The following is a 21606-nucleotide window of genomic DNA, read 5'->3' as shown; positions in this document are numbered from 1 at the left end:
TTGAAATGTTTCCCGTATATGCAATTGACGATGATGTCCTCCTAGCCGATTATTGACCACGGCGGCTGTTCTCATATAAGGAGATCAATCAGCTGCGGAGGACACAGGTGCACTCCCTATTCCTTCACTCTGTCATTCTTCGCACCTGTAGTCCCATCGGGCAATAACCAACGACAATCCGACACGACCTGAGAAAATTCAGGAGCATGACCGGCATTAACGTGCTCCGATACTCGGGTGTAAACTTCCACGCTCCCGGCTGCTTTGTGAAAGTTTCTAAGACCCACAAAGTGACCCGGAAATTAACCCGAGACCTTGTGCACAGCAGCCGCGCTTGAGATAGCTAGATCAACGAGGTATACCCAATTAAAGCACAGCCAAATTATTTGGGATAATAGCGTTTACAAGTCCAGATCCATATCGGCCACGAGATACTGGTAACTAGCAAGTCTTACTGAAAACCAAACTTACAAGTGATGAAGTCATAAAAATAAATTCGAAAACGTTTCTTCGAATAGTGTTTAATAAAATTAAAATTTCCAATAAAATTATATCGGGAACTATTTTATGGACGTCGTAAAATGGATCAAAATTGGATCGAGATTTAGTCATGGTATATTTTATTTTGACGTTTAGAGGTACGAAATATTTAAGAATTTATTTTTTATATAAAAAGGTCTAAGGAATTCTGATGCAAAAATGTTGTGTTCTTAGCTTATTTCAGTGGTAGAAAATCAAACATTAACTTAGTGGTTTCTCCCGTTCAGTTAGTTGATTAATTACTGGGAAAACTTTAAACCGGTCGTTTGAAAAACTAAATCTACAAATACAGTAACGACACAAATGTCTTTATTTTCAGCGTCAATTTTACTATGGGCGTTAATTGCTTCAACAAGTTCAGAAAAAATAAAAGGACGCCTACCAGACGTGGGCATAATTTCCAGTTTTCTAGAACAATTTATTAGACCTTACATAAACAGCTTACGGGTTAACAAACCGAACCAAAGAAGCAAAGATGAATCTAAGGTGGAAAAAGCTATCAGGCTAAAAATAGCTGCTTTAAAACCGATGCTACAAGATAGTGAAGAATCTGACAAGCCAAAAGTCGAATCCGAAAACAATCTAACATTAGAAGGGAATGACGAAACAACTATAATTGAATTCTTACCAAAAACGAAGATCAAGAATAAGAAAGAAGAAAAGCCATTATTAAGAGACGTTAAACAGGAAGATCCATTTCAGAAGAACATACAGAAATACAAACAATTGAGGCAGGATATAAAGAAAAGGCTTGAGAAGGAAAAAACAGCGACAGCTACGAGGAAGCTTATAACAAGAACATTGGACGAAATGATAGCACAGATGATAGAACGACAGTGCACATGGCAGACGGTAGACACGACAGAATTGAAGAATAAACTCTTCAAGGGTCCAAAGAACGCAAGAAGATCTATGACACAGTTAAAAAAACTATCCAACGACGACTGGATGAGTCTAAGGAAGCAATACATGAATTTTCTCAAGTTTAACCACGGCAAAGAAGATGACTTCATGAGACAATTCCATGATTTCTTCTCCAACGTCATGAATGATACATTGAACCTGTCTACGCGATACAAAATACGTTGTCAACTCATCAAAGTAGATGACAACAGACAAGCTCTTAGACAAAACAAAGTAGTTGAGAAAAATGCATGTGATAGTTTCAAAGTATGTTCTGATGAGCTCAGAGAATTCCTAACGAACTTTTATACTTATGTGAACGATACTGCTGTTAGCACTTTTAGAAATTACGCGGCTATGTACATCAGAGACGTGAAATCAGATATCGAAATCGACAAAGATACTGTACTATCAACCTGTGAGAAGATAAGCAATACCGCAGAACGGAAGGTCAGTAAAATATTCAGGAAACAGGTAGAAAATTTCACGTTAGACGAGAATAAGAAGAAAGTAGAAAACATACAACATATCAGTGATTTTATCACGGCTACTACAGAAGAAGTTAAGGCTACACTCAAAAAGAATTTAGAATCGGAACTGGGAGCTATGAAAACGAAATTATTTGCGACGGTCAAAGATGATCTAGCCGTTAATTTGAAAGTGGATATGGAAAATCTTGGTAGACTATTCAATGATAGACTTTGCACTCTATTCGTGCTTTGCAATAGCAGAAACTCGGCTAGGAGGCAAGGAAATCCTTGGACGTTCACGCCGAAAAACACTGAAGATATTTATGTGAAAGTTCAACTGACTTTTGATGACGAATTGAAAGATTCTTTGAGGTTTGGTAGACAAAGAAATTGGCAAGGCGACATGACGCACAGATTCAATAAAAACTTGGCTGCTGTTGAACAGAGGAGGTATAATAATATTTCTCTCACTAGAACTACGCTTGGCTCAACTACAAAGAAAGTGATTGTCACAAAAACTACAAAAGCATCAAGCACTACCCGACGTCATATAACATCTACAAGCAGTACTATTCGGCCGTCTGTGTTAACTACAAAAATAAGACTGTCTAAAGCAAAGGAAGAGACGATAATATTAGGAAACAATCACATTTGAATTATATTGTTTTATTGCAGTATACATATCTTTACATTTTATATTACAAAACATTTTGGCAGTCTTATATTAAATTTCTGTCTTAAAACTTATTACATTGTCCCTTTAGGCTTTGTAAGTCCAAAAGGATATATTTTTTTGTCAGACATTTACCTAGACAAAGACATTTTGCTCAAGTGTACAAAATAATCTTTTTAGTAAGCAAGATTTACTTTTTCCTTATACCTTATTTTACTCTGATTTCAAACACAAGCAAGCTTAATAAATAGGTACATTTGCAGGTCTGTTTATTCACAAAAAAACGGAACTATTCAATGCTTGCATTTTTGTGATGATTGAGCGAAAAACAAATTGCTTCTTCTTCTTATCTAGTGAGTTGCAGGTTTAATCACCGAAAGTCACTAATGTCAAAGTTTTCTCAATTCGCCCAGATAACCTCTAAATTAATGCTTTTGATTGTTGATCATCTATTTAGAAAAAGAAATTTTAGCAGGCGTTTTAGTCCCAAATAGGAACATAAAAGACTATGTAAGTAATATGAGCCTGCAATAGAAGCCCTAGAGCCTAGAGGCCCTAGCCTAGAAGCCCTAGAGGACTTCTAATTGGCTCTCTGTCGTCTATGACTTCTTTCTATATTTAAGTCTTTATATAGCTGTGAGTCTTCCATAGTTCCGGTTAGTCTGGAAGCCGACCCCAACATAGTTGGGAAAAGAGTCTTCCGTAGTGTATTAAATAAATAAAATATTTATTAAGCTTACTTCACCTACACACACGTCACAAACTACAAACAAACAAACTAATACGTATCAGTATAAATGATGGGGAAGTGCTGCACTCTACCGCTGGACCAGGCGATGGTGAGACAGGCACCTTCGCTGAAGTTATTTTGAAATGCCATGGTCGATGGGACCTCTGCTTCTATGCCGCAGATGAAGCAACTGGAAAGAGGTAGTATTGGGTAAATAGCTGTGGGTAAAAAATCGTATGTAGGTAAGTATGTACAGATAGATAGATACCTCTATATTCTTAACAACTTCACTGTCCACGATGCAGACACAATAGTTAAACAATCGGTGCATATCACATACGACTCATGGGACAGGGAAGTTATTAATTATGTACACCAATTAAAATTGTAAAAAGCAAAACTAAATATTTAAAAGTTTAGGTGACACAATGGGCGGTCTTATCGTTAAAAGCGATCTCGCAACCTTAAAGACAATAGAAAATCAATATTGTCTCTTGCGCATATCTGCGGTCCTGGCATGCAACGGATAAACAGACTTCGAATGTATGAACTGATTTGAAACAATATTTCACTGTTAGGAAGCTAAGCAAACCCTGGGTAACAAAAGCTATATTTTATCTGGGGATGAGTAGTAGTTACCACAGGACGCGGGTGAAACCATGACTAAAATCTACTTATGTAATGAAAAATAAATGTGATATCTTCATAAGCAAACTCATATTTAAACTCACCAAGGCGTAATCTTAAGCTGCAACATGAGCTTGGTAGTACAAAACACGGTGACTAAATGTGACTCCTCAAACAGTATTGCCAGGTATCTGCCAGTCGGGTCCCAGCACATGTCCAGTATTGGTCCTCCCACTGAGTCTCCTGATGGTAGCTCTACCTTTGTTACATCCAGGACTGGGAGGGCTTTGCTGGTTTGTGAGCCTGAAGAAAGAGGATGTATCTATTAGTAAAATGAATTTAGCAATATATCATTCGGTGTTTGATATCTCATCTAACAAGGAAGGATATAGGCTTCTTTTTATAGTTCTAGTTCGATTATTTATTAAGTTTTAAATTTAAAATAGGATAAACTGATAAATTATCCCATTTTTTGTACAAACAAATTAAACCATCTACTTTCAGTTTTGGTATTCTATAGACATGTCTTCATTTCAGGCATTTAACAGACTTTCATTCTCTATAATATGACAAAAATAACAAAATACCCTAAACATTTCTAAATTCAATTTACAGGAATTCAGAAACCTACCTTTCATAACACAGACAGAATAGATTTTAACTTTAGCTGACTGATTTAAAACAACCAGTAGACAGTAGTTGTTATGTCAGAGCTTAAGTCTATCACTTAAGCTCTGACATAACAACTACTGTCTACTCACCACTCATAAGCCCAGTATTAGTAAGGGCATACACCATAGGTTCTCCCTTAGCGGCAAACAGTAGCACATCCCCGGGCCCCCAGCACGCGGCCACCACGCGGTTGCCGCGAGCGCACCAACGCTCCGGCGTCCAGCGTTTTGTGTCCCATACTCTGGAAGTTGTAATATTTTGTTATAGTTTAGGTATGTCCACATATAGGATATTAGGTATATATTATTGTATAATTAAGTAGAAGATTGATTCATACCAAACATTGACATAGTTGTGTTTGATGGTTGTATTTTACTAATTTCTATATCAATATTCTAAAATAACCTTTTAACAATAAGTGTCAGGTGGTGAAAAAGGTGCATTATTGGGGGTGCCATCCTTTTGTAATTATTGACGTGAATAAGCAGTAATCTAATTAGATTAGCTTCAATTAAAGCATTTTTTCTTTGAATCTGTATAAGCAGTTAGTATGGAGCCTTCTTTATCAACAAATTAAAAATAAAATTGATAATATGCTAGCACATAGGAAATTAGAGAAAACTAGAAGTTCACTCATGAAACTTATAAATATCTGCTGATTTAATTTCTAGTAGTTTCTAGCAGTCTTATGATACAAGAAGTCAGTAACGCCCTATCCCTCGATAATATTAGTTTTCTTACCTAAATATAATAGAAGAAGTAGCAGCAAAAACTTTGCTGGCGTCAAATGACCAGCGTGCAAACACTATGCCACCACCTGCAACTCTTCGTAGAGGAACCGCAGTCTCCATAGACACGTCCCACACTAGCATGGAAGTGTCAGCACCTGAGCAGCTGATCAGCAAGTCACCGTTGGGAGACCAGCTCACATCGGTCACGGGACTGTGGCCTGGCCTGGAATTAAAGAGATGAAATTGGGCAAATAATGTTGGTATATTTTCTTATAGGAATATTTTAGTGACTTTGATTTAGAAATTGTAATCTAGAAGTAGAAGGAAATTACTACATATTTAAGTTAAAATTCTCTCCATGAAATAGCCGTTTCCATGTGTTGTAGAAACCATGTATTGTATGTTTTAACAAAAAAAAAATATTACTGAAGAAATTACAAAATTCATTCTGCAATAAGGTAAGCAATTAAAGGGAAACTTATCCTACAAACCTGTTCAAAACCACAGCATTGCTAGAAGATGGCTTCGTAAACATTGAATTGGGGTCCACTGTCCACACAATAACACCCTGTTCACATCCCACTGCCAATTCAGAAGCCGAGAACGGCCTCCAACTCAATGAAGACACATGACCTTGTGCCTTACACTTCAGGGTAGAAACAAATGCCACTTCTGAACAATATATCCTTACATTGTCATCTACAGTAGCCACAGCCATTTTTGTAGTATGAGGATGCCAAGCTATACATTTTATTGGCCCGTTCCCCCAACTCCTAGTCCTAGAGTAATTAGCAACGATTTTAGGTCCTATATCCTTCAAATGTGGCTGTAAAAAGTATCTGAAAGCTGTGAACACATTTGCTACTTTCAACACGTATGACGCGGCGACGGCGAGCACCTGGCTCTCCTGGTTCACTGAGGGGTCTGCGGCGACGGCCAGGGCCTCCAAAAACCCCTGTTTGTACCACACACTTGTTATTTTCTTGAGTAAATTGTCCTCAACGTCAATGTACATTGAAATGTTCTCGTCCGACGTTCTGTGGTGGTGAATATCACGTGTCACGTTGATTACTGGGTGGCTTTTTGTCTGAAACAACAATAAACTAATAAGCTTTGTGTTAGTCTATAAATAATAGCGAAGAAACGAAGTTAACCTTACCGAATTTGTAAACGTCGTTATATTTCCATATCGTGCGTTCCCACAGCAGAAAACCTCGTTTAGTTTGCAGAAGGGGATTTCATCTGCCCCCGGGAGTTCGGGAAATCCGTGAAAAGCAGACATTGTCTTTGTTTTATTGAAATGTTTGTCATAAACGGCCGGCGCGATACCGCAGCGATCACAAAATTTCAAATATTTTGACACTTCACGACACTGACAGATGTTAGGACAGGAATGTCATTGCCATATCTGTGACGTAAGAATGAATGCGTTCAGTGTGTTATAATAAAGTCCTAATTATTTATGTAAAATATTTAAATTATGAGTAAAGTAGTGAAGTCGTGGTGGCCTAGTGGGCAAAGAACCAACCTCTCGAGTATGAGGGCGCGGTTTCGATTCCAGGTCAGGCAAGTACCAATGCAACTTTTCTAAGTTTGTATGTACTTTCTAAGTATATCTTAGACACCAATGACTGTGTTTCGGATGGCACGTTAAACTGTAGGTCCCGGCTGTCATTGAACATCCTTGGCAGTCGTTACGGGTAGTCAGAAGCCAGTAAGTCTGACACCAGTCTAACCAAGGGGTATCGGGTTGCCCGGGTAACTGGGTTGAGGAGGTCAGATAGGCAGTCGCTTCTTGTAAAGCACTGGTACTCAGCTGAATCCGGTTAGACTGGAAGCCGACCCCAACATAGTTGGGAAAAGGCTCGGAGGATGATTTAAATTATGAGTAAACCCATTTAAAAAAAAAAATCTTGTTGGTTTTGTCTCTTGCGCACTATAAAGTTCAGCTGAGCTACAGTAGTCGTGTTCCGTAGTAGTCCGTGTAGGGTTCCGTACCCAAAGGGTAAAACGGGACCCTATTGTTTTCGCTGTCACCAGGCTGTATCTCATGAACCGTGATAGATAGAGAGTTAAAATTTTCACAGATGATGTATTTCTGTTGCCGCTATAACAACAAATACTGAAAACTAGAATACAATAAATATTTTGGGGGGCTTCCATACAAGAAACGTGTTTTTTTTGCTCATTTTTGCTCTGGTACGGTACCCTTCGTGCGTGGGTCCGACTCGCACTTGGCCAGTTTTTTATGTTCACAGTCAAGCCGCTAAACCGGTTTTATGGGAAAATGTTTATGATCAATACCTGTACACTGCTGAAATAATAAATAATGTTACTCATTTTCTTCCTTTAATATTATGCTAGCAGCGTCTGCAAAGCCATTTTTAATACCTACCTGTTAATAAATAATAAATAATGTCGGGACACCTTTTCACACACGGTCGGTTAGCCCCACGCTAAGTTATTAATTAACTTGTGTTATGGGTGCTAACACAACTGATAAACTACATATAGCTACATATATACATATTTATAAATACATATTGTAACACCCAGACCACGACCAACAAGCATGCTCATCACACAAATCTCGATCGAACCGGGAATCGAACCCGGGACCTCAGATTCGGCAGTCCGGCTTGGTGACCTTTGCGCCACAGAGGTCGTCAAATTGATTTGGAACACTTATAATGTTCTGTCTCGGAATACGGACGATAGCCTTACTTTCTTTATTACGGTCCTAATGCACCTTGGGCTGCATGCACACATTCGATATAATCGTTGACCGATTTTTTGTAGGAAAAAAATAAAATACCCTCGTCGCTATATCGATAATATTCAATAAATATATAGTTTAAGGTAGGTACCTACTTACTACTTACCTAAGTCTAAATTCAAGAATAGGTTACCTAATGATGAAAAATAATTTCGGCCCGGAAACTTACTTCCTAAGCAAGCTAGGTACTTATACTTTCCGACTGAATGTAGACAAAACAGTAGGTAGTTGAACATCATTCTTTTAATTCATATACTTACTTAAGTACGGCTTACACTTGTATCACAAAGGACCACAAATTAACCCTCACTTTCTGCATAATATTCTCCGGAACGAATTGGGACAAAGATAAAAGATTTCTGCTTACGTATTCAAAGTATAATAAGGCTACTTTTGAGAATTTACTGCGGCGCAACCGAGATTTATGTTAAAATGCGGAACGGGGTGAGACATTGCGGTAATTGATTCTTTTGCGAAGTTCGAAGCTGGTGAATTATCACTAGAACTAAATTTTTAATACTTAGGTATTACGACTTAGGTACCTTATTTCCGTGATTTCAATTGCAATCCCGTAGCTAATCTATCTCCCCTCTAATTTTCAGCTTAAGCGGTTCAGCCAATCTTGAGTTATAAAATGTGTAACTAAGAGGACTTTCTTTTTGGTATATATAGATATAGTAGGGATGAGGAGCCCTTGATGATGGATGGGCAACTAAAATCAAACTTAGTTATATTTTTGACATTCATAAGTGCTTGTAAAGGCCGAAATGAAATAAATGATTTGACTTTGACTTTGACTTGACTCTTAAAAGTTTTAAGACTAAACCCTGAGGAACAATAATTAAAAAACATTATAATTTTTCCTGTTCTGAGCAGAAATAAATATGTATAAGAAATATATTCCTTACCTACCTATCTCATTCATTTATCTTATGGGTAAACACTTATACCTACTATCCATTAAATGATAATTTAATCCAATCAATTGAAAGGGAATTCGGGATAGGCGGATACCTCGGCAGAAATTCTTCGATGGTTGGGAATTTCTTGTTTAATTTCTAACTTAGATAATGATGACCTAAATTTTAAACTAATTTAGGAATAGCTGCGGTTGTTATCCGATAGAAAATTGATTAATTGATTTTATTTGTTTATTGAATTTCACAATTGGAAAATACGTACCTATATACCTACGATACAAATTGTATGCAAAGCATGAAAAAAATATATAGGTATCTCAAAATAAAACAAACATTACACTTATTGAGTTCGTCTAAATTGAGTTTCCCGAATATCACAGCGTTGGTATTATGCATAGGTGTCCGAAAAAAACCCAATCACCCCTCAGGGTGTCATTTTCGAGCTTCACAGTGTCTCGAAAAATTGGGACATTTCGAAAAGAGGTCATAATAATCAAGAGCTGTGTCTATGCTACAGAGAAAATAGGATTCTTTTCTTTGAAAAACTTTAATAATAATTTCTCGTTTTCTTTATGTTAAGTTCAAGCCGTAACTTGCAATTCTCCGAATGAAATAAATAAGTTTTCACAGCTTTTATTGTCTAAGGACCACATAAAATTGGTGTAACGGTGGCGCTTTATTTTTATTTATGACTTTTTAGTACTTACATAGAATTCAATTAAGTAGATAGATAGTCGGACCTTTGGATAGGTATCTCAAATTAATAGGGTGAATTTGAAGGAGCAGGTGCACCTTGCAAAACTTTGCAAAAATCTGCCTTGTAATCTTTTCCTTCGCGTCTCACTCAATCAGTCCCAAGTTTGTCTATAAGAGATCGCTCCTATCGATAAGACCACCCATTATGTCGCCTATTTTAATTAGAGTTAAGTTAAAAATTGAAAAAAAAAAAACTGGTCTACCTAGTAAAATATATCTATTTCAAAATAAACATTGAAGCAAAATCTTACTTTATACCACAATGTTTACAGACAGACCTATCTCGGCTGTCTCCAACATTATAACAAACTCGAGAAATGTTCAACGCATCCAATTTTGAGATTAGTTTCCTTGCAATACATCTGTATCGCAAACTTGGAACTCCGAAGGGATGTAAGTACTTTGTGGACCAAAATGAGATTGGCTTTTGTTATCTCAAGATACTCCCAAAGAGACATGAAGAACAAAATGACTAACGGAGACGACATAACGCCAAAATCTCCTAAGAAAATTTCGTTTCAAATTGCGTGTGATCGGGGGATGAGGAACGTTACTAGCTCTACCTTATACCGCCAATTATTTTCAAAATAAAATCACCAATCAATCAAGCCCATTCTTCGACAGATTGGTTTGATTTGACATGGAATCCGAACGCCTCGATAGTTCTAATAATTGATGACGCCTACTATTCGTTACTTGACCTACAAGAAGGTGTCTGACCTACCTTCCTATAGGATCTCCGCTATCTTTCTTTCCTCCATGGGTTGGGAGTACATAAAATGTATCAAATGTAAACGGAGTACCTAAATGGTGTTGTCACGTGTTAAAGAATTTCGTTTTACTCTTTTGGCCCTTATGGTGGGCGATAAGACTCTACAAGGACCAGATTTATTTTGTGGTCCTTAAAGCGAATTATAAGAAGGTATTGAATCGGTTTACTACGGATAAAGAAGCCTTTGATGTATGAAACGTTTGCTATTTAGAGGAAATTCTTTGGTCCTTGTTTGTGAACTAGGTATTTCTTATGTGTTGGCATTTTCTATTGTACCTATCACTTTGATATTGTCCTTTATAAAAGAAGTAGACTCAAGTACCGTTCGTATTGTCCGTGTTTATTTTTTAATTTTCCTAGTAGATTTAATGTGAACAGTTAGGTATTATAATATACAATATTAGGTTGTAAAACTGTGATGTTCATAACGAGCGAAGCCACAGCTCACTAAAGTTTCTTAAAGTAATTGGGCCATTGCCTGACATAATTTTTTCCTTGCTGATATAACTATAAAAAAAAACTAATGTAGTTCACCAGTTAGCCTGTAAGTACTCTTGAAATATTCCAATTATTCCATACAATTTATTTTACACGGTTTGCCCAAGTCGCCTACAGCCGTTACGATGAATGGACTCTCTAACACTGACAGGATTTTTCAAACTGGAGTTTTTTAACGCGCTAATCTCAGGCAGCTCCAACCAAACAAACTCTTCAGCTGCATAATACTAGTATTTAAAGGTTTTCCTTGCCAACGATCCAATCGCGTGCTTTCCTTGCAAAACAATAGCATGTTCGTGGAACCCCTAAGAGTCTAATGAGTAGACATTAATCTTACACACTACCAAGTTGCTGGTTCGTTAGCCTCAATTAACTATGAATTAGTGGTTTCTTCGCTATATTTTAGGTTCAAGGGGGTTTTTAATGGAAAACCTTAGACTTTTTTCGCAGACTTTTTAAAGCAACGGAAGGTGAGAATTTTTATTTGGTACAAAATATTTCAATGGTTTCCAAGCAGTTTGTTGTTTCGGGCTCGTTTGTGCTTGCTTCGGTGAAGTGATTTCTAACATGTATTTATTATAGATGATGAAAATAACTCCATAGGATTGAATGCATCCCGCTCTTTGAAAAAAATATATGTTTTTTTTTTTATATTTATTGAACTTTAATAAAAACTGCGGGTTTTTTATGCCCACATTTTTCTCGATATTTCAAGTCACTAAAAAACTTTTGTAAAGCTTTTTACCTTTATTACAAAATAACTTTCAAAAATATTTAATTTCATACCGTAAATACACTTTAATATTTACGAAAACAATTCCAACTATCAGACTCATAGTCGTTTTTTCTCTTCACTGAATATCCACCGTGAAAATAGGTATTGGTCATGGAGAACAAAATGATTAGCGGAGATTTCATAACGCAAAATCTCCTAAGAAAGTAGTGCGCCAAAATGCGAGTGTTCGGGGGACGAGAAACTCTACTTGCTCCGGCCTTATACGCCTTCAAAGTCAAAGTCAAAAACGTTTATTGAAAGTTGGCTAGTTTTGAACTTTTTTACGTCAAATTTGCAAAAAGACAGCACTCCGAAACGCCCCCCTTTATTAGAACCCACCGTTAAAATAAAAATAAAATAACCAATCAATCAAGACCCAATCTTTGACAGATTGGTTTTGATTGGACAAGGAACGCGAACGCCTTATTAGTTCTAGTAACTGATAACACCTACGGCACGTCGCTTGACCTACAAGAAGGCGCCTGACCTACCTTCCTCATAGCATCTCCGCTATCTTTCCTTCCTCCGTGGTATCGGTAAATTGAAAAAGTGCAGTACTAATTTTCCTCTCGACGTAGCCAATGGCTGACAATGAAGGTTTTAATTAAAAAAAACACTCGTTTATGGTTCATTAATTTTCTATCTCTTCAACTTCACATGTCTGAACTTTAAAAGAATAGTTTTATATTGTGCAACTAGTTTCAGGATCTTTGAAGAAGAATTTCTTGTGTTTCGGAATTTAATTTGAAACGAAAGTTTTTAGTTTTCATGAAATAATGGGCGTTTTAAGTATGTTCTTTGTTAAGTGTTTTTCTTATGAGCCTTGCTTGTTTTGTTTTATTAATTACCTATTTAAAACTTAAACTTTTGTTTTCCTAAAATGTTCCTATTTGTGAAAGAGTAGGTAAATAAATGGCCATAATATCTGACAGATTTCTGAAGACTGCTTTTCAAAAAGATCCACGCCAAATGGATGTATCTAGAAGGAAAACTAAGTTTATATACAGCATTCTTGAAGGCTGAAAATCGTATATTGGAAAAATCGCGGCCTCAAAGTTAATATAATATACCTACCTACCTACATCCTAAGTTCCTGAAACTCAAACCTTCTTCTTTCTTTATTTTCAGAAGCTATCCTATTAATAACCACGACATTATTCGACCTCACGTTATGTGATGATGAGATAATGACCTTCGAATTCAGCCTCCCCGATACGATGAGCTCGTTCATTTCCATAGATGAAGCATTGAGGACATTGCAGGGAGCTGATATGGAAACCGAGAGCACCAATACGCTCTCTGACGATTTGATGCTTAAGGTAAATATTTCTGCGGGATTAGTCTAACCAAGGGGTATTGAGTTGCCCGGGTAACTGGGTTGAGGGGGTCAGATAGGGCAGTCGCTTCTTGAAAAGCACTGGTACTCAGCTACATCCGGTTAGACTGGAAGCCGACGCCAACACAGTTGGGAAAAAGGCTCCGAGGATGATGATTGGTTGAAAGAGTTACCGCGGATCTCATACATAAAGGGATCTCATTCAGAAAGAACATGTTGGGTTTTAGTCAATAAGAGTCTGACTCTCCCTCACCTTGCTAACTCACAGCGGGGAGGTAATTTTTGTATTACCCCCCCATCCAAATAAATCAATCAAATCAATATGACCTTCATCATCTCCCGAGCCTGTTATGGCGACGTCCCAATTATGTTGACGTCGGCTTCCAGTCCAACTAAATACAGCTGGGTACCAGTGTTTTACAAGGAGCGACTGACTGACTGACTGACCTCCTCAACCCAGTTACCCGGGCAACCCAATACACCTTGGTAGGACTGGTGTCAGATTTATCAGGCTTATTCGTTTATCAGGTACAATGGAAGGCATACGACTATATTGCCAGGATGCTGAACTTGCAAAGACGGATGAAGAACCAGCCCAGGCCAAGAGTAGAGTACGGGCCTGGAGCTCATAAGACTGAACTCATAAAGTACCCAGACAATTATATCGCTAAACGTTTGAAACAATTGATCAAAATCAAAGAGAAGAAAGAAGAAAAAAGCAAGAAAACTTAATATTACTTGAAAATGAGTTTGGGGAACTAATAATTAAGTATACTTAGTTACAACTTTGTTTATTTATATTCATACTTACATATTATACAAAAAATTACAATAGAGATTAAAAAGTATCCTAGCAGTTAAAAAAAACTAAAAAGCGTCAACAAATTCATCCCCATCGCTGTCGACTGGGAGCGTGCCCAAGAGGCTGGCAGCATTACCTTCTTATATGGCCATGCTAATCCTTTGTCCGACCTAATAGCCAGCCAGGTTACGAGAGGCGTCAACCAGACACAATTAATAAAAAAATTAACACCTCGAATTATTTTTGCAATCTAAAAATCTTCTGGATATCCTCAGTTTGGGAGTCTTTGACAGTCAAAAATACATTTATTATTCTCGCTGTCAAACTGGAAACCAATTACCCTTTTAATTCCTAAGAATATGCAAGGATTTGTGTTGTGGCTAATTTTGTCGGCAGTACAAACTATGAGTACTTAACAAAGTCTATTATTATTTCCTTAAGAAATCGCGTACTGTAAACCTCATTCTAAAGAATGGTTCTTACATTAAAATCCAATGCAAGTGACATTTCAGTGACTATGAAAATTAACCTCAACACAAAGTTAACTAAGTAAATTCTTTAGCAACATTTTCTCCTTAAAAACTGGATGAGAAACTGAGGAAAATTATTATTCAGTGCAAAATCTGCATTTTACCTTTTCGCAAATTACAGTGTAACTAGCTAGGGTAACCATGGTTCGGAATAATATTCTGGGACGTAATATTGTTCATTTAATTATGAAAGACGGGAAATGGCGTAGGAAGCCCAGGGGGATGTGCATTCTAAAATGTTGAGAGGAATTAGAGAAAAGAATATGTTTGATGCCACGTACATTATGTTATCTATGTTCTTATTTTGACTAAATATAAAAAAAATAAATTATGTTTAACATATTTTTTCTGCAAATCTACTTTTAGCGAAAACGCCTACATGGCTTTTGACATGATGGTAATTGTAATTCAGTAGTTATTTTTGTCTGCCAAAAAGTCTTAAATTCATCCAGGAGGCCAAAAAATCGGTGTTCTTCTACGCCTTAGAATCAAAAATTATAATGAACGTAGATTTACATACGGAGTCCACCAAATATTAAAATTGTACCTAAAGAAGGTTTGTGTACCTATATGAGCATACCGTTTGAACAACGGGAACAGATCTAAAAGTAGCCAGAAAGCTGGTCACCACAACTGCAGGTGTCAGCTACCTGCAGGCAGTAATGTGATTACGCTCAGACATACCCGCCAGCAAGACTGAAGGCGCAAGGATTCTATACATTACCTTGTAGCTCGTTAATATTCGCCATTTTGTGAACAAGCTGCTCGATATTAAGTTTCATGATCCGGTTTGGTTTATGCGTGAGTTATTTTGTTTGGTTTTTGAGCTAGAAGTTAGATGATGAGTAGAATTTCATGGTAGATAAGGAAGCTAGACTTAGACATTTTTTACTCCTCTTGCGCTATAAGTAAGTGGAACAAAAAGCCATAGCTAGGTAGGTATACCTACTCCACAAATGCCGCATGGAAAAAACATGGGTCTCCTTCTTACCGAATGAGCTGCAGGTTGAGTCAACTTATAAGCCCTAGAAGATAAAATTTATTGTTTATTTACCTCTAGTACCTCTCTCCTTAGTATCTATACTTATGTATTTACAATACATGTAAAAAACTAGCCTAGTAAAACAAAGAAAAAAGCACTACCTATAACCAAAACGCGTCAAAAAATTCATTCCCATCGCTATCAACTTGAAGCGTAACCAAGAGGCTCGTAGGATCACCTCGTTGGATGGCCATGCCGATCCTTTGTCAGAGGTAATAGCCAGCCTTTTGGTCACGAGAGGCGTCAACCAGCCGCCTACACAGATCTTAGTAGCCTTAGTGTTAGAGTTTACTCAAATCTGCCTGATTGCCTCTGGTATGGAATTGAAACGGCTGCCAGCAGAGAAGCATTTGAGGACGCCGGCGTTACCTGCCTTAAAGGCACGGGTGTGTATCTCCGCCAACTTCTAGACTGCAGGCTGCTTTGTGAAAGGACAATGCCAGGGTCTGGGCTCAAAGTTTGCCCAGCAGTGGGAGTAGTTCCAACTGGTTCCATAGTGCACTCTGAACATGAAATCCAAATATTTTTGAAATCGGTCCCAGAGGTCCCGAGAAAAACCGGTTCAAATGTTCTCCATAGATAGTCACTTAACAAAGCCTGAGCCATTTGCCCAGTAGTGAAAGTGGTCGAAATAGGTTCTTTACTGCACTGTTAATACGAAATCCAAATATTTTGGAAATCGGTCCAAGAGGTCCCGAGAAAAACCGGTTCTAATGTTCAACTTGAACAGTCACTTTACAAAGCCCAAGCCGTTTGCCCAGTAGTGGGAATAGTTAAAATAGGTTCCTTACTTCACTCTTAACACGGAATCCAAATATTTTTGAAATCGGTCCCAGAGGTCCCGAGAAAAACCGGTTCAAATGTTCTCCATAGATAGTCACTTAACAAAGCCTGAGCCATTTGCCCAGTAGTGAAAGTGGTCGAAATAGGTTCTTTACTGCACTGTTAACACGAAATCCAAATATTTTTGAAATCGGTCCCTGAGGTCCTGAGAAAAACCGGTTCAAATGTTCTCCATAGATAGTCACTTAACAAAGCCTGAGCCATTTGCCCAGTAGTGAAAGTGGTCGAAATAGGTTCTTTACTGCACTGTTAACACGAAATCTAAATATTTTGGAAATCGGTCCAAGAGGTCCCGAGAAAAACCGGTTCTAATGTTCAACTTGAACAGTCACTTTACAAAGCCCAAGCCGTTTGCCCAGTAGTGGGAATAGTTAAAATAGGTTCCTTACTTCACTCTTAACACGGAATCCAAATATTTTTGAAATCGGTCCCAGAGGTCCCGAGAAAAACCGGTTCAAATGTTCTCCATAGATAGTCACTTAACAAAGCCTGAGCCATTTGCCCAGTAGTGAAAGTGGTCGAAATAGGTTCTTTACTGCACTGTTAACACGAAATCCAAATATTTTTGAAATCGGTCCCTGAGGTCCTGAGAAAAACCGGTTCAAATGTTCTCCATAGATAGTCACTTAACAAAGCCTGAGCCATTTGCCCAGTAGTGAAAGTGGTCGAAATAGGTTCTTTACTGCACTGTTAATACGAAATCCAAATATTTTGGAAATCGGTCCCAGAGGTCCCGAGAAAAACCGGTTATAACGTTAAACTTGAACAGTCACTTTATAAAGCCCAAGCCATTTGCCCAGTAGTGGGAATGGTTAGAATAGGTTCTTTACTTCACTCTTAAGACGGAATCCAAATATTTTTGAAATCGGTCCCAGAGGTCCCGAGAAGAACCGGTTCAAATGTTCTCCATAGATAGTCACTTAACAAAGCCTGAGCCATTTGCCCAGTAGTGAAAGTGGTCGAAATAGGTTCTTTACTGCACTGTTAACACGAAATCCAAATATTTTGGAAATCGGTCCCAGAGGTCCCGAAAAAAACCGGTTATAATGTTAAACTTGAACAGTCACTTTATAAAGCCCAAGCCATTTGCCCAGTAGTGGGAATGGTTAGAATAGGTTCTTTACTTCACTCTTAAGACGGACTCCAAATATTTTTGAAATCGGTCCCAGAGGTCAAGAGAAAAACCGGTTCTCATGTTAGCCAGCCATTGTTAGCTAGCCATTTTAAGCAGCCACAAACCTAACAACCTTCTTTTCTTGAAATAACATTCAGATAGTTAGTGGTTTCACTGTTAACAGGATAAAATAACAGAAATAGACGTTTAAAGGTAATTGTTGTTTCTCTTGCTTTTCAGTCTCTATCTACTACAATCAGTCCTAAGTTCGTGTAGCGTCATGCAATTAATATCCGTAATGGCAATGGAAAAATCTTATCAGGACGAATTAAATAAGCTCGAACACGAGGTAGTAAATAGTTACCGTTGAGGAGTTCCCTCGTCTCACTGTCGTCTCCATCGGCAGGTCAGGTCTTAACCTCCACAGTTTTGTGGTGTCGGAGACATATACCCGAATGACAAGTTTTTATTCGATATGTGCTTACAATTTCCGAGAGTTCCCTATTGTTTTAAGGTTTCTATCACCAGACCCTGGACCGAATAACAAAGGAACTATTTGGAAAGTAAATCCTTTCAAACAATAAAATGATTGTTTAAATCGGTTGGTAAACGACGGAGTTAATATGCACGTACTTACGTAAAAAGAATACAAACGAACTGAGTGAGAAACTCCTCCATTTTTTGAAGTCGGTAAAAAAAAATCTCGTTCAATACCTCGTATTTGTCGATTAATATTATAATGCATTTCAATTAAGGTAATAAAAGTGGAATAGTTAAGAGTTCGTAAGGATGTTTTTCGTAATATTGAATAAGAGTCAAACCAGTTTTTCTCAGGACTCCCGGGATAGATTTCGAAATATTTCGGTCTGGGACCTATTATAAGCCTATGGAACATAATACACTATGCAGTTACTGTGGGCAACTCTTGAGCCCAACTTCCATACAAAGAATAGCATTGTCCTTTATAAACTCACAAAGCGACTACGGCTCGACCCGGAAATTGAATACGAGACTTCGTGCTTCGTGCACAGCAGTCGCGCTTTGCGACTACTAGACCAGTGAGGCAGTTGGCATTAATTCTAAACCACTACCACAATACTCAAGACTTCATGAAGAAGACATATTGCCACAGTATAATGAATTAGTCAAACATAACCCTTTGACGATCAAAAAAGAAGACTTTAAGATGCGTTTTGGAAGCTAGCTGTCGCAACTGCCGAACGCACGTGCAGTATGCATGAAATCGGTCGATATCGGTGGTCGGCTGCATATGCTGCTGCCTCTTCAATCCAAAACGATTTATTGTAAAAGCGCAAGTGGCTCAATCAAATAGCAGCTTTAACCAGATGACTACAACATACATATATGAACATACAAAGCAGTAGTGCAGTTGCCGGCACGTGCAGTTGACAGTTGCAGTGGGCATCTCACTTCCAAAACGTACCTTAACAAAATAAAACATTAAGGGCCTTACTACAAAAACTTTAAACCCTGTTTTACACTTGTCTAATACAATTTTGGCTGCAAAATGAACCATATGTAAACGTCATAATTTGTCATTTTTTTAGACAAGGCATAAACTGACGTTTAAAAGTTTTTGTGGTAAGACGGTATATAGTGCTTGAGTTTTATTCAGTCAGTATTTAGTTCAGTTAATGTCGGTAGTTCTGCTGTGGCTATTAACTCGCCGTGGTCGCAAGTTTGCTTTATTCGGGAAACCTAATTCCTGGGAATGAAGCCGAGTTAAAGTTTAAATAACTTGGTGAAGTCAACCGGTTTTTATTGGGCGAAGGACGAAATACGGATGAAAGGAATTTTTGTTTTATTTTAAAAGTTTTGGTTCTTGTTTCAGTGCTAGGAAGTTATTTTCTTCGCAGGAAACTATTAAAGAATCTAATTAATTTGTGAGCTCTTAAATCATTACCATCAATGAAATTTCTAGAATATTTTACTGCCACAAAGCACATAGATATGCTTACACTAGATAGGTACGTATATGCTGTTAAGTTATCTCTTTAGTCGATTCCTTTATTCATTAGGGTTTCAAATGAAAGGTACCTACACAAATAGTCTTTAGTCCAAGAAAGGACATTTAGCTTCTTTAATCCAGATGTAGCGGGAAGTAGTAAAAAAATATTGAAAACACAACTTTAAAAGCCCAAATACCAGCAGTTTCATAGATCTATCAACCCAAGCAGCTTCCTCGACAATCTCCAAATAACAGAACAGAACTCTCAGTATCAAAATACAAAACTAAACTGGAACAATCCGACCCATCTTAACAGAAAGTGGTTGAAATTTAATATAAGTTGTGGTGTTTCGTCCCTTGTGGGTCATTTAACTGAGCGGTCTCTCGAACTGTTTCCTTGACCACAGACCTCTAACGTCTAATGGTCGCTGGACATCCCACCTTAGTGATACTGTCTTGAGGTTCTATGTATCTATGTATTTGTAGATATGTATAGGAATAGTTTAAGTTGGATTTGTAGTTGAAAAGTCTGGATACCAATAGCTTTTTTTTTAACGATGTCAAAAATCATCAAATGACCCCTCCCGCTGTGGGCTAGCAGCGGTGAGGGAGTGTCCGACTCTTACTGTCTAAAAACCGTCGTGTTCCGTCGCAGGTCTTTTATGTACCAGGGCCGCGGTAACTCTTTCGAACAATCCCGTAGCCCGGGCAGGCCTTGGCCCTGCTGGGCCCCGCTGGGTACCTATAGCTCCGGCGGATTTTCCTTAGTGCATCTCACTGATATACATATGATCATAACAACCGAATAATCTACATTTATTCTTGTAATATAATTGATAGATCAGGTCGTATTCTTAAGACGCAATGGAATAGTAAAAATTGGTAAGAATGATTTCGTTAGCCATATACATAGAGATAGTAAGGAAGGTGGTGTATTGTATTCTCTACGTAAATTAAAAAAGAAATCCGTTTCAGTACCGCTGCTGAAAATATCTTAAATTATTTCTACTGTAACGTAAATACGCTTCTTTAATATATCCTGAAATCCCTGACACACTTCAGAGAGAGCTCCGAAAATAAAGCTTCACCTTTTTGAGCTGCACCACGCTACCAGAACATATTTCTTCAAAACCTAGTATTTAATTAAATGAACTAGGTACGTAGGTACTTATTTCCAGCGTACCACGGAGAAAGGAAAGATGAGCGGAGATACCATAATGCAGGTACGTCAAGCGCCTTCTTGTAGGTCAAATTCGTACGGTGGACGTCACCGAAACGATCAGTTCGAGTGAACTGACGAGGCATTCGGATTTTTTGAGATATTTTTAGTATTACAAAAATGGTCGGGTCCAAAGAAATGGGCATGTAATGAAGAGGGATGATACGCCTGCAACAAAGTGTGCGCTAAGTATAAATGTAGATGGATGGAGAGAAAGAGGAAGACCTAAGAAAAGATGGATGGATGAGTGATGGAGTGTCAGTATGACGAGTGACAGGGGAAAATGGAAGAGGATGACATAGTGAACCCAAATAAAAATGGGAACAGGGCAGGAGGAAGAAGGTCTTGTCCAAAGAAGGTGTATAAGGGCGAGAACAGTATCGTTCCTCGCTCACTAACATTTTGGCGCGCTACTTTCTGAGGCGATTTTCCATTATGGCACATCCGCTAGTCATTTTGTTTTCCATGGCATGTACAGTTCAAGTTAATCTACAAACATGTTTAGAGACATGGTTAAGACGTGAACCGCTTTGAGGGGATTAAGCTCCAGCGTTCATACTTAGTTTAGTTATTTTATTTTAGTAAACTGAAGCAGTATTTTGACAGGTTTTTTGGACGTAGTTGCTGTGTGTCTGTATTTCATTCTTGTGACTCATACTCTTAGTAAATCTACTTAAAGTAGGTATGTATAACTTTGTGGAAGAAAATACCTGCAAAATATCATTTTGGTACTTTAAATAGATGCTTGCAAGTTCTAACTCTAAAGAAACTAATTAAATCAAAGATCAAGACAGTGAAATTCATTTCTACATACAATTTCATTAATTACATAGAATTTCTTTACTCTAATAGACTACAGGATTTCCTCAATAGGTTTTTTTTAACGACGTCAAAAATTATCAAATGGC

The 21606-nt window shown here is 37.8% G+C and overlaps 2 protein-coding genes across 3 annotated transcripts; one reads left to right on the top strand and one right to left on the bottom strand.

The window, feature by feature from the left end:
* The first annotated feature begins 843 nt into the window (after nt 1-843).
* LOC124639100 lies at nt 844-2568 on the top strand. Its single transcript, XM_047176330.1, has one exon. The coding sequence runs from the start codon at nt 844-846 to the stop codon at nt 2566-2568; it is 1725 nt and encodes a 574-aa protein (XP_047032286.1).
* Nucleotides 2564-6711, bottom strand: LOC124639002 (aladin-like). 2 transcript variants are annotated; one of them, XR_006985430.1, is made up of 7 exons: nt 6506-6711; nt 5838-6433; nt 5357-5569; nt 4705-4856; nt 4048-4246; nt 3159-3506; nt 2564-3124 (listed from the first exon to the last, which is right to left on the bottom strand). XR_006985430.1 is itself a non-coding variant. In XM_047176211.1 (6 exons), the coding sequence occupies exons 1-6, from the start codon at nt 6626-6628 to the stop codon at nt 3365-3367; spliced, it is 1425 nt and encodes a 474-aa protein (XP_047032167.1). In that variant the 5' UTR covers nt 6629-6711; the 3' UTR covers nt 2564-3364. The 2 variants fall into 2 exon arrangements, 1 of the variants encoding a protein (XP_047032167.1); XM_047176211.1 differs by having other exon boundaries at nt 2564-3506.
* Nucleotides 6712-21606: the final 14895 nt, after the last annotated feature.

Source organism: Helicoverpa zea, chromosome 18 (genome assembly GCF_022581195.2).
Source record: "Helicoverpa zea isolate HzStark_Cry1AcR chromosome 18, ilHelZeax1.1, whole genome shotgun sequence".
In the NCBI taxonomy this organism is placed as follows: domain Eukaryota; kingdom Metazoa; phylum Arthropoda; class Insecta; order Lepidoptera; family Noctuidae; genus Helicoverpa; species Helicoverpa zea.
Note: the sequence above shows the minus strand (reverse complement) of the source record. Positions and strands in the feature narration are given on the sequence as shown.

Coding starts and splice junctions, on each gene's coding strand:
- LOC124639100 (XM_047176330.1), top strand. CDS start 844: ATGTCTTTATTTTCAGCGTCAATTTTACTATGGGCGTTAATTGCTTCA.
- LOC124639002 (XM_047176211.1), bottom strand. CDS start 6,628: ATGTCTGCTTTTCACGGATTTCCCGAACTCCCGGGGGCAGATGAAATC. Junction 5,570..5,837: donor AATGCTGTGGTTTTGAACAG/GTTTGTAGGATA, acceptor CTTTAATTCCAG/GCCAGGCCACAGTCCCGTGA. Junction 4,857..5,356: donor ACTTCTTCTATTATATTTAG/GTAAGAAAACTA, acceptor TACAACTTCCAG/AGTATGGGACACAAAACGCT.